The 23,952-nt window shown below is 38.0% G+C and overlaps 1 protein-coding gene across 7 annotated transcripts in view; it reads left to right on the plus strand.

Annotated features, from left to right (window-relative positions):
- Positions 1-21,568, plus strand: part of LOC113050123 (R3H domain-containing protein 2-like) — a 41,275-nt gene extending 19,707 nt beyond the window's left edge. For 2 of the 7 annotated variants that reach the window (XM_026212816.1, XM_026212817.1), the window contains exons 4-26: positions 534-575; positions 2,386-2,475; positions 3,057-3,180; positions 3,895-3,973; positions 4,239-4,298; positions 4,976-5,116; positions 5,193-5,301; positions 5,371-5,466; positions 6,091-6,122; positions 6,502-6,555; positions 10,180-10,412; positions 11,167-11,384; positions 11,919-12,008; positions 12,248-12,526; positions 13,839-13,968; positions 15,530-15,690; positions 15,769-15,929; positions 16,857-16,957; positions 17,111-17,256; positions 17,333-17,465; positions 18,320-18,417; positions 19,347-19,431; positions 19,861-21,568. In XM_026212816.1, the coding sequence (XP_026068601.1) occupies positions 534-575; positions 2,386-2,475; positions 3,057-3,180; positions 3,895-3,973; positions 4,239-4,298; positions 4,976-5,116; positions 5,193-5,301; positions 5,371-5,466; positions 6,091-6,122; positions 6,502-6,555; positions 10,180-10,412; positions 11,167-11,384; positions 11,919-12,008; positions 12,248-12,526; positions 13,839-13,968; positions 15,530-15,690; positions 15,769-15,929; positions 16,857-16,957; positions 17,111-17,256; positions 17,333-17,465; positions 18,320-18,417; positions 19,347-19,431; positions 19,861-20,177 (2,979 nt within the window). In that variant the 3' untranslated portion in view covers positions 20,178-21,568. The remainder of the gene's footprint in view (positions 1-533; positions 576-2,385; positions 2,476-3,056; positions 3,181-3,894; positions 3,974-4,238; positions 4,299-4,975; positions 5,117-5,192; positions 5,302-5,370; positions 5,467-6,090; positions 6,123-6,501; positions 6,556-10,179; positions 10,413-11,166; positions 11,385-11,918; positions 12,009-12,247; positions 12,527-13,838; positions 13,969-15,529; positions 15,691-15,768; positions 15,930-16,856; positions 16,958-17,110; positions 17,257-17,332; positions 17,466-18,319; positions 18,418-19,346; positions 19,432-19,860) is intronic. The other 5 variants (XM_026212819.1, XM_026212818.1, XM_026212821.1 and 2 more) reach the window with 5 other exon arrangements.
- The last annotated feature ends 2,384 nt before the right edge of the window (positions 21,569-23,952 follow it).

Here is a 23,952-nt window from a genome sequence, read left to right on the forward strand (position 1 = left end):
AAACATTTCTGATTATTATCAATGTTGAAAACAGTTCGAAATGGTGATAGTTTTTATTTTTCAGGATTCACAGCTGAACAGAAAGTTCAAAAGATTAGCATTTATTAGAAATGGAAATCTTTTGTATCATTATAAATGTCTTTACTGTCTCTTTTGACCAACTTAATGCATTCAAAATATTAATTTATTTAAAAAAAATTGGGAAAGTAGTGTACATACCGTTAGATTTCAGCATTAATGAGAGTAAAGCAGGTAAAAAAAGAGTTTCATGCCTTTACATGCAAAACTCAATCTAAAACTGTTGGATCTGGCAAAACTAATTTCAGTGAACTGGATGACCAGTTACAGCACCACAAATATATATTATGTTTTATATAATTTCCTGATACAAAAGTAAATTTTGATGTTGATTAAAAGCTACTTTCTGTGAAGTATCTGTCATTTTCCCGCTGAGGTTTTGTTTGGTGCTGAAGTTCATCATTAATGAATGATTTTAAATGGTCACTAATAAATGTTTTGGTCTTTCCCCGCAGCGGCGCTGTCAGAATCACGGCCACACTAGGAAACGAGCAAAGGTAAAGCGTGCGACGACACACAGCATGTGTAGTTCAGTCCTAACCTCAACTCTACCGACTCGACTATCATCTTGTTTATGCATTACTTTTCAATGCAAAAATCATAATTAACATCTCAATTGTACGCAATTAAAATTAAATAACAATGATATCCAAAAGTATATATAAAAAATGTATCAAATAAAACATAAGTGGTCGGTGCATTAATAGGTTTCATGGCCTCAAAGTTTCTCTTTCCTTTTAAAATGAGAGGCAACCACTTCTTTTTAATCACAATCCAAACAAATGCTGCATGTATTCAACATGAGCAGTTTTTAATCTAAATTAGTATCATTTAAAAATTAAGCAAAAACAGAGGGTTTGACTTCAGTTTTGTGAAACTGCATAAAAATATCTGTAAACAAAGCAGCGCTGCACTTATGAACAGCAGTGATACACTGTTTCCTTGGTTACCGCTGTAAACAAAGCAGCACTGCACTTATGAACAGCAATGATACAGCGTTTCCTTGGTTACCGCTGTAAACAAAGCAGCGCTGCACTTATGAACAGCAATGATACAGCGTTTCCTTGGTTACCGCTGTAAACAAAGCAGCACTGCACTTATGAACAGCAGTGATACACTGTTTCCTTGGTTACCGCTGTAAACAAAGCAGCGCTGCTTTGTGCACTTATGAACAGCAGTGATGCACTGTTTCCTTGGTTACCGCTGTAAACAAAGCAGCGCTGCACTTATGAACAGCAATGATACAGCGTTTCCTTGGTTACCGCTGTAAAACACAGCAGCGCTGCACTTATGAACAGCAGTGATACACTGTTTCCTTGGTTACCGCTGTAAACAAAGCAGCGCTGCACTTATGAACAGCAGTGATACACTGTTTCCTTGGTTACCGCTGTAAACAAAGCAGCGCTGCACTTATGGACAGCAGTGATACACTGTTTCCTTGGTTACCGCTGTAAACAAAGCAGCGCTGCACTTATGAACAGCAGTGATACACTGTTTCCTTGGTTACCGCTGTAAACAAAGCAGCGCTGCTTTGTGCACTTATGAACAGCAGTGATACACTGTTTCCTTGGTTACTGCTGTAAACAAAGCAGCACTGCACTTATGAACAGCAGTGATACACTGTTTCCTTGGTTACCGCTGTAAACAAAGCAGCGCTGCTTTGTGCACTTATGAACAGCAGTGATACACTGTTTCCTTGGTTACTGCTGTAAACAAAGCAGCACTGCACTTATGAACAGCAGTGATACACTGTTTCCTTGGTTACCGCTGTAAACAAAGCAGCGCTGCACTTATGAACAGCAGTGATACACTGTTTCCTTGGTTACCGCTGTAAACAAAGCAGCGCTGCACTTATGAACAGCAATGAGACAGCGTTTCCTTGGTTACTGCTGTAAACAAAGCAGCACTGCACTTATGAACTTTAATATGCATCATACAGAGGCAAGATGAAAAGAAAAAATACCATCTAAACTTTAAACACAGTAAGTTCCCAGATACATTCATATAAACTCTTCCCCTAATTGAATAACAATATGTTTATCTCAACCGAATTGAATCGTCACATATTTAAAACGATTTTGCCAGCTGTTCTGTATCAGCAGAAAAATGCTGTGTTTTTAATGAAAGGCTATGAATGCAGAAGTTTTCACAACTCAAATATGATTTCATTTCGACATTGTTCAAAACTAACAGATGTTTTTCGCTTCCATTTACCTGAAATATAACGTCACCTCTTTTATTTTCCGTAATGCATCTTGGTTGTTGTGTTGATGTCTGTGAATTCTTCATTTCTCCTCTCTGTCACAGTCGAATGCAAAGCTCAAGTTGGTGAGGAGTCTTGCAGTGTGTGAAGAATCATCAGGACCGTTTTTGACCGATGGTCCTCCAGAGTCACAGGTAAACTCTGATGGTATTATCAATGGAAGTCAAAGCTCTTATGAAGCCATCGTTAGGATACAGTTATTAATATTCATGTTTTTTGTTTGAGTAGTTGCTATGCAGCTATTTGAAACAATGGTAGCTATTAATTTAAGATGCTTCTTTTATAAAATCATTGATTATGTTATTAATAAAAACAACCACTTCTATTTTTATCTTATTATTTTCATATTGTTTAATTGTTACAATTATGTTCATAATTGTATTTTTTGTTTAATTAATCCATGGCACATAATTTTTTATTTAAAAAAAAAAAATGATTAAGTAATGTTGTCCAGTGATTTGTTGGCATTATTTTATTTATTTGTAAGGCTGTTTTATGTTTTATTTATGTTGAAGTATTTAATAGCTTTTAATAATGAGTCTTTTTTGTAATCAGGCTATCAAAAAATAATATACAAATTTGAATTTAGATTAACATATCGGTTACAGGCTTTCATATATAAAGAATTATCGGTTATCGGTATCGGCCAAAATGTTCATATCGGTTTATCCCTATTCATGTTTTTTGTTTGTTTTATCTGACTCTGGCCTTGAAGGACATCATTCAGCTACACATCAGCTGTCCATCCGATAAAGAGGAGGAGAAATCCTCGAAAGACGAGTATGAGAATGAGGAGAGGGAAAAGAAGGATAAAACTCCACGCAAGATGCTTTCGCGCGGTAAGACGCTCAAGTTCCTTTCTTAGTGTTTGATTTGTTGAAATGGATACAATACAGTACAATGCAGTGCAAAAGAGCTCGACAGTCGATTGTGGAATTAAAAACTTCCAAAACATTTCCATAGGGAAATAGATTTTTAGCAATAATTGATAAACCTTTAAAGACAGACCTGTTGTTAGCTCCAAGGTTGATAATCAATTGCATATGCTTTCGTGGAACCCATTCGTTCACATTAATTCAGCATATTTTAAAATAATCACACAATAAGCCGAATTTGTAGTGAAAACTACATTACCCATGATGCTTTGCGGAAAATTAGAGTGGAGCGTGTAAAAGAGCAACACAAAAGTGCTCTCAAAATACTGAAATATTATTATACAAGTTCATATTTGGGAATAAACTGAAAGATATTGCTTCTATAGATACAGCGCATAACTTTGAGTTGTTTTTAATTTGATTGAGTTATTTGCAGTTTGTAGTTCTTTCGCTCATTAAAGCTATTTGGCATGGTTCATAGTTTATAGCTCTTTAATTAAGACTTTTATGAATCCCCTATGGGAAAAATGAACAGGAATAATACTTCCGGAACAAGCTGCGCTGAAAAAGTGCAGAATACTATAATAAGGTAAAAAATAATGGCTTCTGTTGAACTCGTCGACTTGAATTCACAGTGACGTTCACATCTGATTCTGACTGTTTTCCGCTCTCTTCCAGACTCCAGTCAGGAATACACTGATTCCACAGGGATAGATGTACATGAGTTCCTGGTGAACACACTGAAAAACAACCCCAGGTACGACACACACCATCTGAAGTTCAGACACAACACTGAAACCTGACGCCGTCTCTGGTTACGCTCGGCTTTTCCTGTTCTGGCTGTGTCTCAAATCACATAATATCTGTCCTAAGTAGTATACGAGAAGAAGTGAGGCTTAAATCATAGTAGTTAGTGTGCTGAAGGAACCCGGATTTCAGTACAGAGAGAGATCTCCATTTAATGCATTAAAATCAATTTTTCTGCATCAGTTTTAGCTGTAAATCCTCCTTTACTCTTTTAGAGACAGAATGATGCTGCTGAAGCTGGAACAGGATATCCTGGAGTTCATTAATGATGAGAAGTAAGTCCATATAAATACATGTATATTTAATTAAACTATTAAATAACATATAATAATAATATTAAATAGTTGTTACTATTTTATAAATTGTAAGCATTTCTTTGCATACAAATGTAATGTATTTTAAAATGTAATTATATATAATTTATATAATATATCTATCTATATTAAGTCAGAATTAAGTGTAATAAAATCTAAATTAATAAAATAATTTTAATTTTAAAATATTTTGTACTAATTCATTTTATTTTAAATTTGTATTATACATAATATTATTTGTATATTATGAACAATTAAATAAAATTAAATAATAATAATATTTTACATAAGTGTAGATATTCTCATAAATTATATAAAAGAAGTTTACATGAAAATATATGAAATTGAAATTGTTAAAGTGTGTATATATATGAGAATCTCTTCTTCCATAGTAGGCTATATGATGCTATTATTTTCAATTTATTGTGTATTTAATATCTGTTGCCCCCTTTTGGTGGCATGTGAGCATTGCACTCTATTACAGATGTTTATATGCATGGATTTCAAGGATAATTTTTTTTTTTTATTAAACAGTTCTGCTCACTTCTTCCTGCTGTAATATATTGAAGGCTGCTGCTGCAGTGGAAAGTGCATGCCATTTCTTTACACTGAGGTTGTTTTTTCATCTATTTTTTCAGTAACCAGTATAAGAAGTTTCCTCAAATGACCTCATATCATCGCATGCTGCTGCATCGAGTCGCTGCCTACTTTGGCATGGATCACAACGTGGACCAAACAGGCAAAGCGGTCATCATCAACAAGACCAGCAACACACGCATGTAAGACAGCGCTGGACGATGGCAGGGATCATAATGCATCGTCTCTTAAAGTAATCAGACTCTGTATGTGTTTCAGCCCCGAGCAGAGGTTCTCTGAGCACATTAAAGATGAGCGCAGCATGGACTTCCAGAAAAAGTTCATCCTGAAGCGAGACGATGCCAGCATGGATAAAGATGATAATCAGGTGTGTGTGTCGCACCGTTTTACTCTTGCTTCACATTCGAGTCTTGTTTCTGATGGTCTGGCGTCTCAGATCCGGGTCCCGCTGCAGGACGGCCGGCGCAGTAAGTCCATCGAGGAGCGAGAGGAGGAGTACCAGCGCGTCAGAGATCGCATCTTTGCACGAGAAGTACGTACTCTGGCTTATAGCAACGCTTCACTCAAAAACACACGCATGCATTCAGCCCAGATTTCAATTTCGTTATTTATTTCTAAAGCATTTCTCACAATCCAGATGTTGTCAAAGCAGCTGGTTTTCTGTGGATCACCACCAGGTGGCGCAAAGAGACACTGTTTTCAATTGAGAACAGCCTAAAGTTAAAATAAACAAGGAGTATATAATAATAGGTTAATAAAGCGTTATAATATAGAATCTTTGTACGAGTTAAACATGTTTAAATAATGAATAAACCATGTTCCAATTTTTTTTTATAAAAATCATCATCATAATATGTCTACTACATGCCTAAATGATAAAGCAGGTTGTCGAATTAATAATGCATCCTCATAATACACCTAAATTGAAATAAATGGTTAATATATAATAATAATACCATTTTTAAACCTGATCATTTTTCTACTAGTTCAGTGCCAAAAAATGGAATATGTCAGAATATGAACAAACTAGTAAAATAAAGTAAAATGAAAACGAAATTGTAATTTGGTGAGAAAAATACAGTTTTCATTGCAGAATTAGTTATTATTATTATTATTATTGTACTTTGTAAATGTTACTTTTTAATTTTTGTTGCAGTCCTCACAGAATGGATACATCAATGATAACAGGTAAGACACAGACTATTGATTCTTAGCAAGAGTTTTATTTTTGATTTAATTTAGTTTTGTTTTGGTGAAGTGCTTGTGTATCTAATGCTGGAATACTATTAACTAATAACTATTTTTAGCAGGAATTCTATTATTTATTATTTCATCAAGTTCTCTTTTACAAAAGTGCTCAAAGCTGGAAAACAGTGTTATAGTTTAACAATCTTCTTTTTAACCAAAGGACAGAGTAAAAATCACAGCAGTCGTTCTTCTCGAGCTGCAACACTGTAGAATGAGTGTGGTTTTCATGCATGGGTCCCCTACACACACACACACACACACACACACACACACACTCCTGTAACCCATGGACACTGTTTTCTCCGATGTGACCCTACAGACTGTCCACTGACGGCTACTCCTCGTCCTCCCAAAAGCGGAGGCAGATTTTTAGGTACAGTCTCTGCTGTGTGTGTGTGTGTGTGTGTGTGTGTGTGTGTGTTTATGCACTGTGTCTCGTGGTGAGTGTGTGTTGCTTTGCGTTGGCTCTGTGCCTCTTTTGGCCCGTGCATGGCTGCTGTGTACTTCAGTGTCTGGAAGAGGACCGACATCACTGTGTGTGTGTGTGTGTGTGTGTGTGTGTGTGTGTGTGTGTGTGTGTGTGCGTGTGTGTGTGTGAGAACTGGTGAATCACTAGGGGTCGGTGGTATGATCAAAGTCTTATATCTCAGCATGAGTCATTTCATATCAGGTTATATTATATATTACGATTCAGTGAATTACATTTTTTTAGTTTTATACTAAATATATCTTTTTGCCTATTTATATATAACCCAGTAAATTATGTTTACAATGAAATATTTATGAATACATTTCATAATAATAATAATTGAAAAAGTAATCTAATGTAAAATATGTAATATATATTGTAAATATTACTGTTATTGACATTTAATATTAATTTAATAATTATTAAATGAATGCTGTCACAATTCAGCGAAATTAAAAAAATAACTTTGTTACATAACCTAGTGAATTAAATATTTAAAATGAACATTTATGAATGAAATAAACATTTTTTATATAATTTTTTATCAATTATAGTAATATATATTTATTATTTAATTCAATATAATTTTTTATTAACATTCACTGTAAAATTATTAAATTAATGTTGTGTTAATAGCAATAATATATAATTAAATGCATATTGTAATTGAAAATAATAATAAATGCATTATCAGTTTTATACATTAATATATTTTAGTGTCATAATAAGTTTAGTACTAGATATTTTCAATAATATAGATAGATAGATAGATAGATCGATCAATGGATTAACTTAGTATTAAGTACTAATGTTTTATAATATATAACGTATATAAAAACAGATTCTCTAAACTCTAAACTTTATTTACACCCCTTAACTTCTTGAGGTCACGTCCTGCTCTGTTTTTCACATTAATCTGTGTTTCTTCATCACTTCCACATGTTCTGCCCACAAATACAGTCTGTCAGTCTCTGTATCCCATAATACCACCCAGTCCTGCCAGTCGCCATGGTTACAAAACAGGACGTTCTGGATCTGTTGGTTGCTTGCCGTGCTACAGCAGTTTGACCGATGCCTTTGTGTGTGTGATGTTTCCTCCTGTAACACAATAAAGCCACTGTTGCATTTCTGGAGTGTCTTTCTGCATCTGTGTTGAATGCGTGACGTTACTGCATCATATCCCAGATCTCATCCTCATGATTATGAAGAGAAATGTGGGAGCGAGTGGATGAAAGAAAGCAAATGTCATGGAGCAGTGGAGTGTTGCGTGTCTGCTGTAAATAGACAGTGCAGCTCCTGCTTAAAATAGCTCATTCATTAATTACATACACAGGGCAGAAACACAGATTGCAGGGTTTGTCGGGTTTCCCAGTAGAATTAGAGTTCATTATAGACATGTGTTAGTTCAGTGTTCAAATGTTCACAGGGTTATCTGGCAGAAGATGCTTCATTCTGTTGGGGATTCCCACAATCAGGAGATCAAAACACATTATGAATCAGAAGATTGATTACAGTGACTGGAACACGGAAAATTCTGCGTTTACAGCTCGCAATTCTGTTTTCAGCTTACAATTCAATTTTAAATCGAACAATTCTGTTTACAGCTCACAATTAGATTTTATGTCGCAATTCTAATTTACAGCTAGCAATTCTGTTTACAGCTCAATATTTGATTTTAAATGTAATAATTCCGTTTACAGCTCGCAATTCATTTTAAATCTAGCTATTGTTTACATCTTACAATTCTGTTTACAGCTCACAACTCGTTTTTACAACTTGCCATTTTGTTATATCTCACAATTAAATTTTACATCTCTCAATTCTGTTTACATCTCGCAATTCTGTTTAGATCTTGCAATTCTGAATTTAAAGCTGGCATTTCTGCGTTTACAGCTCGCTATTATGTTTACAGCTCTCATTTCTATTTACAGCTGGCAATTCTACATTTACATCTCGGAATTCTGTTTTACAGCTCGCTGTTCTATTTTAAAACTTGCAATTCGAGTTCACAGCTCGCAATTCGATTTTTTTTTACAGTTAGTTATTCTTTTTGACAGCTGGCAAATCTGTTTTACAGTTAGCAATTATTTTTTACAGCTGGCAATTCCGTTTACAGCTAGCAGTTTGGTTTTCCATCTCATAATTCAAGTTTACAGCTCGCAATTCTGCGTTTACTGCTCGCAATTGTTTACCACTTGCAATTCGATTTGACATCTCGCAATTCTATTTTACATCTCGCAATTAGATTTTATATCTCACAATTTGAGTTCACAGCTCGCAATTGTTTACAGCTCGCAATTTATATTTTAGATCTCACAATTTTGTTTATAGCTCAGTTAAATTTTACATCTTGCTATTCTTTTTTACAGCTCGCAATTAGATTTTTACATCTCGCAATTATGTTTGTATCTTGCAATTTTATTTTACAGCTCGCAATTCTGAGCAAAAAGCCTGAATTGTGAGGAATACTTTATGCCAAAATTGGAAAACTGCCCAAATTGTGAGAAAAATTGCAATTATGTGGTGGAAGCCTGCCTCCATATTTTTAGACTCCACGATAGAGAAAAAATGGAGGCAAGCGAAAATTTTATAAATTAAATTTGAAAATAAGTCCTGGTTTTGCCTTTTAAAGGTACAGGTTGTAGGACCTGCCACGAGAGGGCGCACTACCAAAACAATAACAATCGCGTGGTGATTTACAAGTAGTTGAAAACATTAGAGATATTGTTAGTAACCAGCTGGACAAAATATATAACACTAGCCTAGTGGTTTTTCGATATTTTACTGCAAATATCTTACAAATTGTTCCTTTAAGGTCTCTCGTCCAATCCTTATTATGGTAATTCTGTGCTGGGGTGAATCTGATTTAATAATTTCTCTGACGCGTAATCACATTTGTTGCATTAGATTATAAGATGAAATGCTTTGTTTCATCATGCTTCTCTTTATATCTTGGAAAAACTTGTGCGTTTGCTCCCAGTAGTTTTCTGTTCTGCAGTTTTAGTATTCTATGTGCTAAATATGTCAGCATGAGAGCTGATCGGTGTAACGTAACACTACTGTAAAGATTTACTAAACTCTGGAACTGTTTTGAGTATCTTCAGCTGTTAAATACACAGAGCCATTGACTGATGATTGATTATTGGTTTCCTGGACCAGCTGGAGGGCAGTGCATTACATATGTGTGTGTGTCATAGGGCTGCACAGTAAATAAAACCCATAAACTAGAACATCCTCATGCATGAGCAGCACTGTAAACCATACCTTCACTCCATGCTGTTGCATTAAATGCAAACGTGGTAGATTTGGCTGTTCGGTGCAGCCCTGGTCTGTATTCCATGTTTGAGTGTGTTTGTAATTTTGATGTTCCTTCTCCCTGCAACCGAGTGTGTGGAGCTCCGGTGATGCATCTGCATGTTTGTGTGTGTATGTGTGTGTGTTTGTACTTCCAGAATGAGTGTTTGTGAGCGTCTCTCTGTTTTCACAGCTCTGTGTGTGTGTGTGTGTGTGTTCTCTTCCTGCCCGCAGGGGTAACAGGGAAAGCTCCAGCCGGGCGTCCAGCAGTCGTCAGAGCAGCACTGACAGTGAGATGAAGAGCCTGGAGCCGCGTCCGTGGAGCAGCACAGACTCGGACAGCTCCAGCCGAACGCTCAGACCTCCGGTCACCAAAGCCAGCAGCTTCAGTGGCATCTCCATCCTCACACGAGGAGACAGTCTGGGCAGCAAGGGGTCGCAGGGCAGCGCCAGGGGCTCCCGCACAGGTAACACACACACTCACACACACACACACAGCCCCTTGCTGATTGTGTTTGAGAAACTGTCCTCTGTCAGAACAATGTAGCAGCAATCTATCATATCAAAGCTGTGATGATCCTATAATCATGTAGAACACAAATGCAGATGCAAAGGCCCAAAAAACTGCTCTTCATTGCATCTTAAAGTGTTTTCACACAAGTTAGAGATTTCGGCTTTCGATTTCGTTCCAGCACGCAGCGATTAAAAGGTTTTGCTTGAAAGAACATTTTATTTGTATTTTTTATTTATTTTATTTTTTTCATTACATTTGATTTCTCCCGACTATGTTTTTTCCCAAGCAACTTGCATGTAATTTAATTTCCCAAATCTGGAAAAATAGGATATGTATTTGTTTATTTATTTATTTACCATGTATAATTATCCCAAGTAAAAATAATTCAAATATATATTTTGCTCATTTATTTATTTGGTTGGTTGCGTTTATTTTCCTTATCCTCTCTCTCTCCATCTCTCTCTCTCTCTCTCTCTCTCTCCATCTCTCTCTCTCTCTCTCTCTCTCTCTCTCTCCATCTCTCTCTCTCTCTCTCTCTCTCTCTCCATCTCTCTCTCTCTCTCTCTCTCTCTCTCTCTCTCTCTCCATCTCTCTCTCTCTCTCTCTCTCTCTCTCTCTCTCTCTCTCTCTCTCCATCTCTCTCTCTCTCTCTCTCTCTCTCTCTCTCTCTCTCCCTGTGTCTCTCTCTCTCTCTCTCTCTCTCTCAGGTCTTCCCACAGTCACTCCAGATGTTTGTGCGCTCTCTCAGCCGCCCCAGCAGAGATGTGGGCTCCTGCCGTGTCCCCCGAACTGTCCCTCTGGAGCCCCTCAGACCCCGAGCCAACAAGCCCCCCCGCCGCTGCTGCCGACCCCGACACACGCACACACACACACTCACACACACACACAGCACGCCATCAGCGCACACAATCACATGCTGCCTCAGGTGAGCCACTGTCCGCCTCTGATATAAGAAAAGATCTAGATTTAATGTTGAAAATAAATATTTCAGTTTCAATTGAAATTTAAAAATCTTTAATCGTGTGCAAGTGTGTTTGCATTCAATATTACAAAAACATTATTATAACATTAATCAAATAATGACAAGAAAAATACACAGTATATAAATAAAAAAATAAATAAAGTAGAATTACAATAATATGAATTTGTTTGACCGATATCAACATAATGAGTTAAGGTGTTTGATTTCTACTCTGATACTAATGATGTGATTTTCAGCAAATCTTGACATTGAATAAATATTTTGAAGGTTTTTTTTTATTTTATAAGATCATTGTGTGTGGGCCTTTGTGATTTTTTTTTTTTTGTTGTTTTTCTTTGTATGGTTTAATTCACAAGGATTGATATGCGAGCGCATGTATTGCTGCGGGTTGCTTCTCTGTATTTGGCTGAAACACTGTTCTGATCAGGGTTCCTGCTCCTGAACGTCTGTTCCTCTGCTCTCTCCGTCTCTCTGCAGTCGGTGGCGTCTGCGCAGGCTGTGTCTTACTCAAACCCTTCGTGTCCTCAGGTCCTCCTGCCTGTTTCTCCTTCCCAGCAGTACAACCTGGTACTTCTGCTCTCCCTTCGTTTCCCTCATCTGTTTTCTCTTTCTTTCTCCTCTTCAACTGGGTTTTCTATTTAGTAGTGATTTATTTATTTTTTGTAGCTATTTTTGCATCATTTGCTGCTTAAATATGGAGTTTTTTTAAATGGAGCTGAGCAGAAATGTGCAGATTTTTGCTGATGAACTTTTAGTAAATATTCTTATTCATTTATCTCTCTCTCTCTCTCTCGGTCTCTGTTCAGGGAGATGAGTTGACTCCAGGTTTCGGGCAGATGTCTCTAAGCCGTCAGGGCTCCAGCGAGGCACCAGAGCCGCCCAGTTTATACCAGCCTCCACCCGCCGTACTATCCCAGCATCCTCCACCTCAGCCCAGCTACATCATGCCCCCGCCGCCCTCTGGATACCAGCCTGCAGCTCCACACCCACATCCTCCTCCGCCTCCGCCTCCACCAACACAAGCCATCCTACAGACCGCTCCACCCACACAGGGATACATGCAGCCTCCGCCTCCACCACAGCAGGTGCTGACACACACACACACGCACACACACACACGCACACATACACACGCACACACACACATATACACACACCAAAAAAAAAATTTTTTTTCTTTAAATCACAATTCAGATTTTTTTTTATGGTTTTATATAATTCAATTTTTTATATATATATATATATATATATATATATATATATATATATATATATATATATATATATATATTCAGAATAATGTTTTGTTCCATGGCAGCAGCAAAAAAGAAAAAAGTGATAGGTAAAGTTCTGAGGGGGAAAAAGTGATGCAAGGTAATGTCTTTCAATTCCACGTTATAAACTTCCAATTGTGAGATTAAATTACAGGTTTTATTTTATATTTCGTGGCAAAAAAACAAAAACAAATAAAAACAGAATTGTGAGAAACTTCTGAATTCTGAGTTTCTCAAAATGTGGGATAAAAAGTTGCACAGTTACCTGTTTTTTTATTTTTTTTATTATTACAATTGAAAACAATTATTTTCCAGTATTTTGATCCAATGAATGCAACCTCTTGGCAGAAGAGACTTCATCAAATACATGATGATAAAAATAAAAAAAAATTTTGATCGATGCGCATCTCACAAGTACCACGCAGTATAAACCTCTGAATGGTTCATTTTTGTCGTCTTTAGTCAAATCATGAGACACATAGGGTTTAAAACAAATCACCAGCCGCCCAATGCCATCAGCTCCAATCCTGAGGTGAATCACTGTCATTTCCTGTGTAAAACCTTACCAGCCTTTCTCTCGCCCCGAGGAGGAAACAGAAAGCTGCACAGCAGTGAAAGAAGACTTCAGTTAGAGAGCGAAGTGCTTGTGAATCACACACTCCTGCTGTGTGTGCTTGTGCACCTAAATTGAGGTCTCCATGTGTACAGAAGCTTATAAATCACACAGAATTAGTTTTTTTGAGATTGTAAAAATGCAGAAAGTTTTCTGCAAGTGGTAGATTTAGCTACATAGCTAACGCCATGTTTCTTGATTAAATCTCCTAAGAGTCAAATGTAAAATGTAAAAAAAAAAAAGGCTATAGTTCTAGTACTGAGCCCTGTGGCACTCCATACTGTACTTTTGAATGATATATCTAGCCATTTACTCCTACGAACTGTTGATGGTCAGATAAGTAAGATTTAAACCACGATAATGCAATTCCACTAATGCCTACTCTAGTCTACTCAAAAAAAATAAAAAAAATACAACCATGATTGGATGATAAGAGCGAGTGAGTAAGTGTGGTTTCAGAGGTAATGCAGTACATGTTTTCATCATCAGACTCTCTCTCTCTTGTCTCAGATCCAGGTTCAGTATTACTCCACCGGAGGACAGTATCCGAATTCAGGCCAGCAGTACCGCGCCATCTCTCACCAGGTCTCGTATCCCACACAGCGCTCTCAGCCGCTGCCGCCACCGCCGCAGCCCTCCGGTCAGTGTGACATCACTTCCTGTTCCTCTGCTTCTAGACAGCATCATATTATCCTCCCTGTAATACAAGCTCACATGCTTTTGGAGCAGATGAGATGCAACAAGTCCATATCTGCCACATAAGAGAAAAATAATGTGAAAAGAAGTCAAAAATGTCAAAATGTCATAAGAAAAAAATGTCGTAATTATGAGATAAAAAGTCTAAATTGACAGTAAAAATTGCCACTTTTTAGTCATGATTATGAGAAAAAACTGAAGAGGCTGAAAAGTCAGAATTATGACGGTCAAAATTAGAAAGTACAAAAATAATAATAATATACTACAAATTATTAAATTATTAAAAACTAATTATAGGGGAAAAGGCAACATCATGACTCAATATACTGTACACCACCACATACATTCACAGTCACAATCACAAAACTACATTAGTTGCATGTGCTTCAAAGCCTTGCTTGTTAAACATTTCATTCAAATATTTAGTTCTGACGTGTGAAAATCCTGTCAAACAGCTCTGGATTCCTAGACTTAGATATCTTTCACGTTTGACTGTGCTAATACTGTCAAAAACCCACAAGGTTTACATATAAACACAGGTGGTTATGTCTGAAGTGAGAGTAAACATTAGAGAAAAGAACTGATGTGTGCCGTATATTAAACTGCCGCTTGTCATTAAAGGGAGAATTCACGCAAAAATAAAACTCTGGTCATTATTTACTCACTCTCATGTTGTACCAAACCTGTGCAGAACACAAAATGTGAGTACAAATAGCTGCTGGTACTCGTTGATTTTGATAGTAGGGGAAATAAATACTGTGGGAGTCAGCAACAGCTGTTTGTTCACACATTCATCAAAATCTCAACAGAAGAAAGAAACTTTTGCCTAAATATCTTTTTTTATTTTGTTTTGTTAGGTTGTAAGTCTTAAAAAAAAATAAAAATAAATAGGGAAATTAGTTTGTCTGTGCTACTCAGACAACAAAATAAGAAAACTAACAAGACAGAATCATATATTTTTGGAATATCGCCTACCCCTAATTAAAATATACAAAGTTAAAATTGACATAAGTCATAATGAGATTGAGCTGAAATTAATAATTATGAAAAGTCAGATTTGGCAAATCATAATAAAACGTTAACATTTAAATGATAAAATATAATATTTTAATGCTTAGTATTTATAATAATATATTTTAATAATTATGAATTGTGTTTTAATGTTTTAGATATTGGAGTAAATATATATGTAATATTAACTTTAATAAGTAAATATAAATATTAATGGAATATTCAATTATTAAATTATAAAGTCATAATTGTGAGATAAATAAAAATGTTTTTTTTTTTGTCTGAACTTTGACTTTTGTCATTATTTGGATTTCCCAAAGCATGATTTTTCTCTCTCTTGGAGGAAATGTGTTCCCGCGCTTCTGTCTCTGCTGACTCCTATCTTCTTCATGCTCTGTTATATTGATGGCTCGTATTAAACGGAGTATTAAAGCTCTGAACGGTTCCCTGATGATGAGCGGTTGAAGTTTAGTTCTTTTGTCTTGTGTGTTCAGCTCCTCTCCAGCCCATGATGACCAATCAGCAGCCAGCGTACCAGGGCATGATGGGAGTCCAGCAGCCTCAGAGCGCCAGTATGATGAACACGCAACGCACGGCCATGAACGGACAGATGCAGGGCATGATGGTCCAGTACCCACCCATGCCCTCATATCAGGTGTGTGTGTGTGTGTGTGTGCGTGCGTGTGTGCGTGTGTGTGTGCGAGACACTAACCGCTCCGTGTGTGTGCTGCAGCAGGTGCCTGTAGCCAATGAGAGTCAGTCTGTGGTGCAGCAGCAGTACCAGCAGCCCGTCATGGTTTCGGCCAGTCAGTCTGTACAGGGAGCCATGCCGACCGCGGCACCCATGCCCGTCTACTACAGCGTGCTGACGCCCACACAACAGAACAGCACGAGGTACGAAATTATCAGTATGGTTTCCTCTCATATAAAATATTATTTTTTGTTCTTTGTGTTTGTATGCATTTATTTTATTTATCTATTTTTTTTAAATTCATTTATTTAGGGTTCCTCAGATATAAAAAAAATGACTCTTGTCCTTCTTTTTCTTTATGTATGCATTTATTTTTTTATTTTTAACATTTTTTGTTCATGCCTTATTTTTTTATTGCATTGTATGTCCTATAGGTTGCATTAAATTTAAAAGTTTTTTTTGTCTGCTTTTTTAGTTATACTTAGAATAAATGTAACTTTGATGCTGTATTATTGTTTTTGTGCTAATTCTGCTCTGATTATTGAAATAAATGATTTATTCTGTTATTAGTAATATGATTTGAAATATCTTCGGAGTAGCTTTAATAGCTGGGTGTCTATCCATGTGTGTGTTTTTTTTTAATATATAATAATATATATTGGGAACTTGCATTTAAAAACCTCTGAATGGAAAGTCTTAGCATGCATATTAACTTAAGTTTTATTTGATGAGAAAACATGCGTAAACTACAATGGAGAAACGTAGTTTTATCAGTTAAATTTAGCGTCAATTTACAATTTGATGCTGTTATTCAATATTTAAATAAGTGATTTAATCTGTTATAAAACAAATATATTGCTGAAATAGCTTCAATAGCTGTATTTCAATCCATGTATTATTTTGTGGATAAACAAGCTTGATGGAAATGCCCAGATGCACATAAAATCTAGAAATGCACATAGAAACTCAGGCTCTTAATTGAGGCGTGTAATTGTTTTATTCAATAAGAAAATGTGCATCAAATTTGTATTAGTTATGTTCGGTGTAAAATTACAGTCTGATGTTGTTTTGTCATTTTCATGCTAAGTTCTGCTTAACTGTGTGTGTGTGTGTGTGTGTGTGTGTTTCAGCCCATCTGTGGGTTACCTGCAGCCGCCCAGTTCAGATCAGTACCAGATGACCCAGTCTGCCTCCCCCTGCAGCCCACAGCCAATGCAGCAGCAGTATTCAGGTACAGAGATAAGAGCAAATATAAGTGTTCGATGAGATACAGACTTAAAAACAGTCATTAGAAAATGTAAGCTGAATAATCTAAAACTAAACGGAGTATAAAAAATATAAACGCATTATTATATTTTTTAAAATTGGTGTGGATGTGTTGTAGGGGTTCCTCCTCCTGGTGCTGGTGTGATGGTGATGCAGCTCAGTGTCCCGAACGGACCGCAGCCGACCCAGAATCCTCCGCTGGTGCAGTGGAACCCCTGCAAGTACTACAGCATGGAGCAGAGACCCAGCAAACCTGAGCCGCAGGCACGAGCTCGCACGCTTTATCTGTCTGCCATTGTGAATGAATGTGATCATCACGTGTGTGTGTGTGTGTGTGTAGGTCAGCAGTCCTCTGGCGTCTCCCACACAGTCTCCGGCTCCTTCTCCATCTGGCAGCGTGAGCACCATGTGTCCGGGTCTCGGCCCGCTGCCTCTCATCTCACCGTTCCCTCGGCCCGGCGGACCAGCACAAGGTACACATCTATTTAGAAAGAGAGAAAACAACAGTCATATATGTGACCCTGGACCACAAAACCAGTCATAAGGGTCAATTTTCTGAAACGTCATCTGAATAAATGATCTCTCCAGTGATGTGTGGTTTGTTCGGAGGACAATATTTGTCTGAGATACAACTATTATAAATCTGGAATCTGAGGGAGCAAAAAAATCTAAATATTGAGAAAATCATCTTTAAAATTGTTCAGATGAAGTTCTTAGCAATGCATATTACTAATCAAAAATTAAGTTTTGATATATTTACGGTAGGAAATGTACTAAATATCTTCATGGAACATGATCTTTACTTAATTTCCTAATCTCCAGGAACACACATGTATCTGTGTCTGTGTGTATATCATTTATACTTTTTTTAAATAATTATAATACTAATGTTTTTATACAATATTGTTTAAAATTAGTTAATATCTCTTCATTAATTACATTTCTACAGAATTTTGTCTGGTGTGAACTGTACTGCTAGAATCAAATAAAGTCACCATGTTTATCTGTGTGAGTAAAGACCATTGACATGTGACTGTGGGCGGAGCTACGTGACGACCAATAGGAGGCTCTGCTGCTTGTTTTGACATTCACCTGGACAGGAGTGTTTTTGTTCAGCTGTATCGAGTCTTCAAACACACTCATGACATGATGATGAGCTCTGGACCTGCGGTGACCCTGTGTGTGTACGGTCACCGTGATCCACAGAGTGTGTGTGTGTGTGTGTGTCCCACTGCCCCAGTGAGATCCCAGTGTTGTGTTTGGCCATCCTCCAGCGCTCTGACTGACACTGTGTGTGTGTGTGTGTGTGTGTGTGTGTGTGTGTCAGCAGATGGACGTTACTCTTTACTGGGGCAGCCGCTGCAGTACAGTCTGTGTCCTCCTCCCATCATGCACAACCACAACCAGTCCTACAGCTCCCATCAGGTACAGCCCTGAGTGTGTGTGTGCATCTGTTTGTGTGTGTGCGTCTTTTGTGTGCATGTGTGTGTGTGTGTGTGTGTGTGCGTGTTTGTCTTGTGTGTGCATGTGTGTGTGCATGCGTGTGTGTGCGCGTCTGTTTGTGTGTGTGTGTTTGTCAGTTTGTGTGTGTGTGTGTGTGCGTGTGCGTGTTTGTGTGTGTGTGCGTGCGCATGTGTGTGCCTGTGTGTATGCGTGCGTGTGAGTCAGTGTGTGTGTGAGTCTGCCTGTCTGTGTTTGTGTGTGTGTGTGTTGAAGTTTCTCCAGAAAAGCAGTTTCAGTAACACTTAATTTTAAGATGTACTTGTTACATATGTAACATGTAATTACTATTATAATAACAATTAATAATGCATAATTACATGCAAGTAACCCTAATCCAGACCTAGCCATGTGCTAAGTACATGTAGTTAATTAATATCATTCAGTACTCATTTGTTTAATTACACTGGAACAAGGCTAATCACAGTTTATCTGTTAGTTCCAGTGCATTGATATTATTGACATCTGTTAATAATTGCCAAATTAACAGAACTGTGTCATTTTCAAAATCAACCCAGTCTTGTCATGGATGGAGCGCGTTCAAGATCTATTTAGTGAACTTTTTCAGTCACGTAACTGGCTCGAACATCCATAGAACTGCAGAACAAGCCGCTCAATTTGTTGCAATCCACAAATACTTCTTAGATCACCCCTCAAAAGATTAAAACACAGCAATGTGAACAAAAATGCAAGTTTTGGATATTAGCAATCCGTATCAAGCACCTGCCGCAACATTTCAATAACTTAAAACAGTGGTGCATTCTAAAACGTTTAATGTGGAAACACTTCATGCTTTATACAGACAAGCACATCTCTCCGTCTGCAGCTGTTCACCGTGTGTCTGTGTTTCTCAGAGTCAGGGAGTGATGAAGCACGGAGCGCGGGGGAAAAGACAAACTCTCAAATCTGCCTCCACAGACCTCGGGACCACTGACGTGGGTAAGAGACCGAACACTAACTCCTGACCCCAGTCCTTCTGCTCATGTAAAGTCCCTGTGACATGCTCATATAAACACAGTGTTGTGTCCAGTGCTGGGTAGGAACTGATTACACGTCATCTGGGTTCTGACACTACAAAGAGGAAGTACTTAATTTCTAAGTATTAAAATAACTTATTTGTGTGTATATATATTTTTTATTATTTAATAAATTATTATCTTTTTATCAACACTGCATTGTATGACGTTGATATAAAAAGTATATATATTGCATGCTTTAACACGTTAATTCTGACTGCACTAGTTACTGTAATCTGTAATGGGCTAGAGTTGGTGAGTAATGTACCCAGCACTGGTTGTGGCTTTGATTCATCAGTGCAGTGCCCTCAGTAGACGTCATCACTACTGTGTTCTCTGTGTCTCCCTCTAGTGGTGAGTCGTGTGCTGGAGGTCACAGATCTCCCCGAGGGCATCTCCCGTCTGGAGGCCGAGAAGCTCTTCAACCAGCTCTCGCTCTGCGGTGCTAAGATCCAGTGGCTGAAGGACCCTCAGTGTCCCCGGGGCCCCGGCGGGGGACGAGGAGACCCCAGGGACCCCGCTCACCTCTACACCGTGGTGGCCGTGTTCCCCAACACCATGGCGGCTCAGAGCGCCTCCTTCAAGCTCAACAACAGCGGTTTGTTCAAACTGCGCGCCACCAAAAAGAACTACGACTTGCGCGTGCTGGAGCGAGCGAGCTCGCAGTGAGTCAGGAGAGAGAGAGAGAGAGAGATGTCCAAGGGAAGAGATCATCCTGGTGTTCCTTAGGGATCTTTTTATCGTTTTGTATCATTGACAGAAGAGCACATGTGACACAGTCTTAAAGGGACAGTAACGTTTCAGTAACTCACGTTCATGTCGTTCCAAACCCGTGTGACTTTCTTTCTTCTGCGGAACCGAGAAACAGATATTTAACCTTTTTTGTTCATTTCCAGCTGTTTTATGATTTTGTGTTCTGCGCTTCATACAGACATGAGGGTAACATCACACTTTTTTGCCCAATTCTGTCATTTATTTGCTCCCATTCATGTTTTCCAAACTTACATGATTCATTCTCTCTGAAACATTAAAGAAGAACGTTTTGGTTTTCATTGACTTCCATTCTGTGGAGATACAGTGGAAGTCAATGGGAACCTTTGGTGGGTGTTCTTTATATCCTGCTTCTGCAACAGAAGGAAACGTTTACGGGTGTGTAATGACATCAGTGTGAGTGAATCATGGATTTTTAATTTTTGGGATGAACTGAAATGACGATCATGTCTTCTTTAGCGCACATTCATATCGTTTAATTTCTTCCCTGGAGCAGAAGATGTTTTGAAGGATGTCGGCAATCAAACCAGTTCCCATTGGAAATGTGGAAATACAGTGGAAGTCAACGGCAGCCAGAAATGTCTGCCAGCGTTTCTCACATCAATGCTGCTTTAGAAGAAAGAAATGCATATAGGTATAAAGACAACGTTTGTTTTTGGGGTGAACTATTCCTTAAAAGCATAGTTCTTATCTTCATTTATTCGCCTTCATGTCATTCCAAACCTGTCTGATCTTATTTAAGCAGAGCACAAACGGAGTCTCAAGGTACTTTATTCTCACGTGTGGAGCTGGACAAATAAAGCTCAAATGTTCTTCCCAAGCAGAAGAAATGAAGTCCAGCAGGTTTGGAGATACATGAACGTGCTCCTGTTTCCTCCATCAGCCTCCGTCTCTCTCTCTCTCTCTCATTTGTTCACTTTGGATTTCTTCCTCTTTCACTTTCTAGCGTTTCTTGCTTTCTGTTTTGCCTTAACGCTGTTGTGGACTTCTGTATCGCGCTGTTTCTCTCTCTCTCTCTCTCAGATGAATCTTCTGTTCTCGGTTCAGTATATTTATATAAGTGATGTAAGGATTATAAGAAATAATCTATATATTCAGTGATTCTTTTCCCGTGGATTAGTTGAAGCTCCTTCTTCTCCTCCTCGTTGTGTTTTTCTGTTGAGCGCTGTGCAGAAAGTATCTGAGGTATTTAAAAGTGCACAATGATTGCGAATGTCTACTGTAAATTCCATTTAATCTCTGATTTTCTGTTTGTTTTTAAGAATATAAAAGAGAACTCAAAGACTCCTGCAGCGTCTGTGTTGAATGATTGATCTTAATTCATGTTTCTCATCTATAAAGCGCACATATGATCAGATTCGACCCTAAATTCACTGGATTTCATCAAAAGTGATGGGAAAAAAAAACTCTAAAGCAGTCAAAGAGCATGTGTATAAATGTTTTACACTCGTATATACCAGTATATAAAATACTCCAGCATTCTGTATTAAATTGTTCCGAGAAATGGTTGAGTCTCAGTAGATTTAATGCATTAACATTAACAATGAGCAGCACATTTCTTAAGGTGCTTATTAATCTTAAGTAGGGTTAGTTAATAAAAATGCTCATGTTAGCTCCGGTTCATTAATATTAACACATGCTATTGGTTTTGATAGTGTAGTTTTTGCATGCTACTCATTCTTGTTAAAAGTGTACTTGTTTAAAGACCATTACTGCAAGAAGCTCAAGTGCTGTGATTGATTGTGTGTGAGTTCAGAGGTCAAACGATGCCACGCTGCCTCTCACAGCGATCAATCCGGCTTTTGTCTTTCTGTCTTCTAGTCAATAATAAATTTGATGTGAGGTGCAGAAACTAAAAGATGAGCATCCATCAGCAGTGTCAGAGGTGCTTCGTGATCCCTGATGTTCTTCTGTGCTAGTTTGCACTTAAAGAACGACTTAATGCAGTTGTGGTTTTCTCTTCAAATCAGTCAATACAGCGAGACAATATGCACTTAGTGAAGCTGTAACTTGTGTGGTTTTACTTCTCAGGTAAGTTGGAGTCTGTTTAGTTGAACACATATTTCAGAGCCGCTTCCGTCGTGTGACTTCATTAAAGCAGAACTCTCAAACTGCATCTGCGGAACGACTCAAGACACTCTTTCCTGAAGATTCGCTCACTCTGATGAGGAGAACATCAACTCGGTTTGCACAGTGAGATCCAGATCAGATTTAGACCTGTTACTGTCACTAAATCTGACGTCATCTTTTCTGTGCATTACTGTGCTGTTAATCGTGATTCTGTGTTTTTATTTAGAATATCCACTGGAACAGAAGTTTCATTTAATTCAGCTGATGGCCAAACAATATTCATTATTTATGCTGCATTTATAATAATAACGGTAACATCAAGAAGATGATAGAGATAAAGCACTAGGTGGCGCTGTTGTTTCTCATGTTCAGTATCTGCTCCAGTAAAACTACATCAGGATGAGGACAGGAAAATGAGCACATGAAACAAGACAGAAAATAAATGATGTTTGAAGAAATAACCTGTTTCATTGTAGTCTAATACATGATGATTCAAATTAATGTAGGAATTGTGTTAAATTGCACTTTCTTCTGTAATTAGCAAAAAGGAACTAATTATAAATTATAATTTGTAAGCATCACAGTTCCACTCTTCAAGAAATCAAACCACACATGACTAATTTACACCGACTCTGAACATGAATCATTCATCAGTTTGTAAAGGTCTTGAGCCGTTCCTAAAGAGGAGGTCACTGAGAGTCATTGATTAGTGTGTCTGACCGCAGTAATGGACTGATTCATGGTTTGTGTTCAGATAAATGACCGCACTGATCTGACTGACATCAGTAACGATAACTATAACCCTCCTGTGCTTCTGAAGACACTGATCAGAGGAACGGTGGAGCGAGTGACAGACGGCTCTGGCTTCAGGGTCAACACTGACAAAATACACTGTATGACCGGCTACACTGGCAACTGTTGTTTGTAAAACATGAATATTAGAGACCGTTTTATGTTATTATCTGCTCATCTCACCTGACTCAAAGTGCTAAATGTTTGTGAAGTTCAATATATAAACTAACCGGACATTTTCTCAACATAACGTGCCATTATCTTTACTTAACCATAGTTTAGCTGTTCTGAGGGGTTGCTATGGTGTTGCCAGGGAGTTCCTGGTTGTTGCTAGGAAGTTGTGGGGTGTAATATGGAAATCTGGAAAGTTGCTATAGATCTGCCAGGAAGTTCTGGGTTGTTGCTAGGGTGTTCATTCCTGTCGCTCTGACAGCAGGGCATTTGAGGTGAGGCAAGGAGTTGCTAAGGAGTTTGGGCTGTTGATAGGGTGTTTCCACTGAGATCTGGCCCGTTGCTAGGGTATTGCTATGGAGTTCTGGGTTGTTGCTAAGAAGTTTTGGGGTGTAACTAGGAAGTCCTGCTGTTTGCTAGGGCTTTGCCAGGCAGTTTTGGGTTGTTGCTAGGAAATTCTGGGTTGTTGCTAGGGTGTTGCTAAGGAGTTATGGGTTGTTGCTAGTGTGTTCAATCCTGTAGCTCTAACAGCAGAGCATTTGAGCTGAGGCAAGGTGTTCAGAGGAGTTGCTAGGGAGTTTTGGGCTGTTGATAGGGTGTTGCCACGGAGATATGGGGCATTGCTAGGGTGTTGCCAGGG

The sequence above is a fragment of the Carassius auratus genome, chromosome 31, assembly GCF_003368295.1.
Source record: "Carassius auratus strain Wakin chromosome 31, ASM336829v1, whole genome shotgun sequence".
NCBI classification, from domain to species: Eukaryota; Metazoa; Chordata; class Actinopteri; order Cypriniformes; family Cyprinidae; genus Carassius; species Carassius auratus.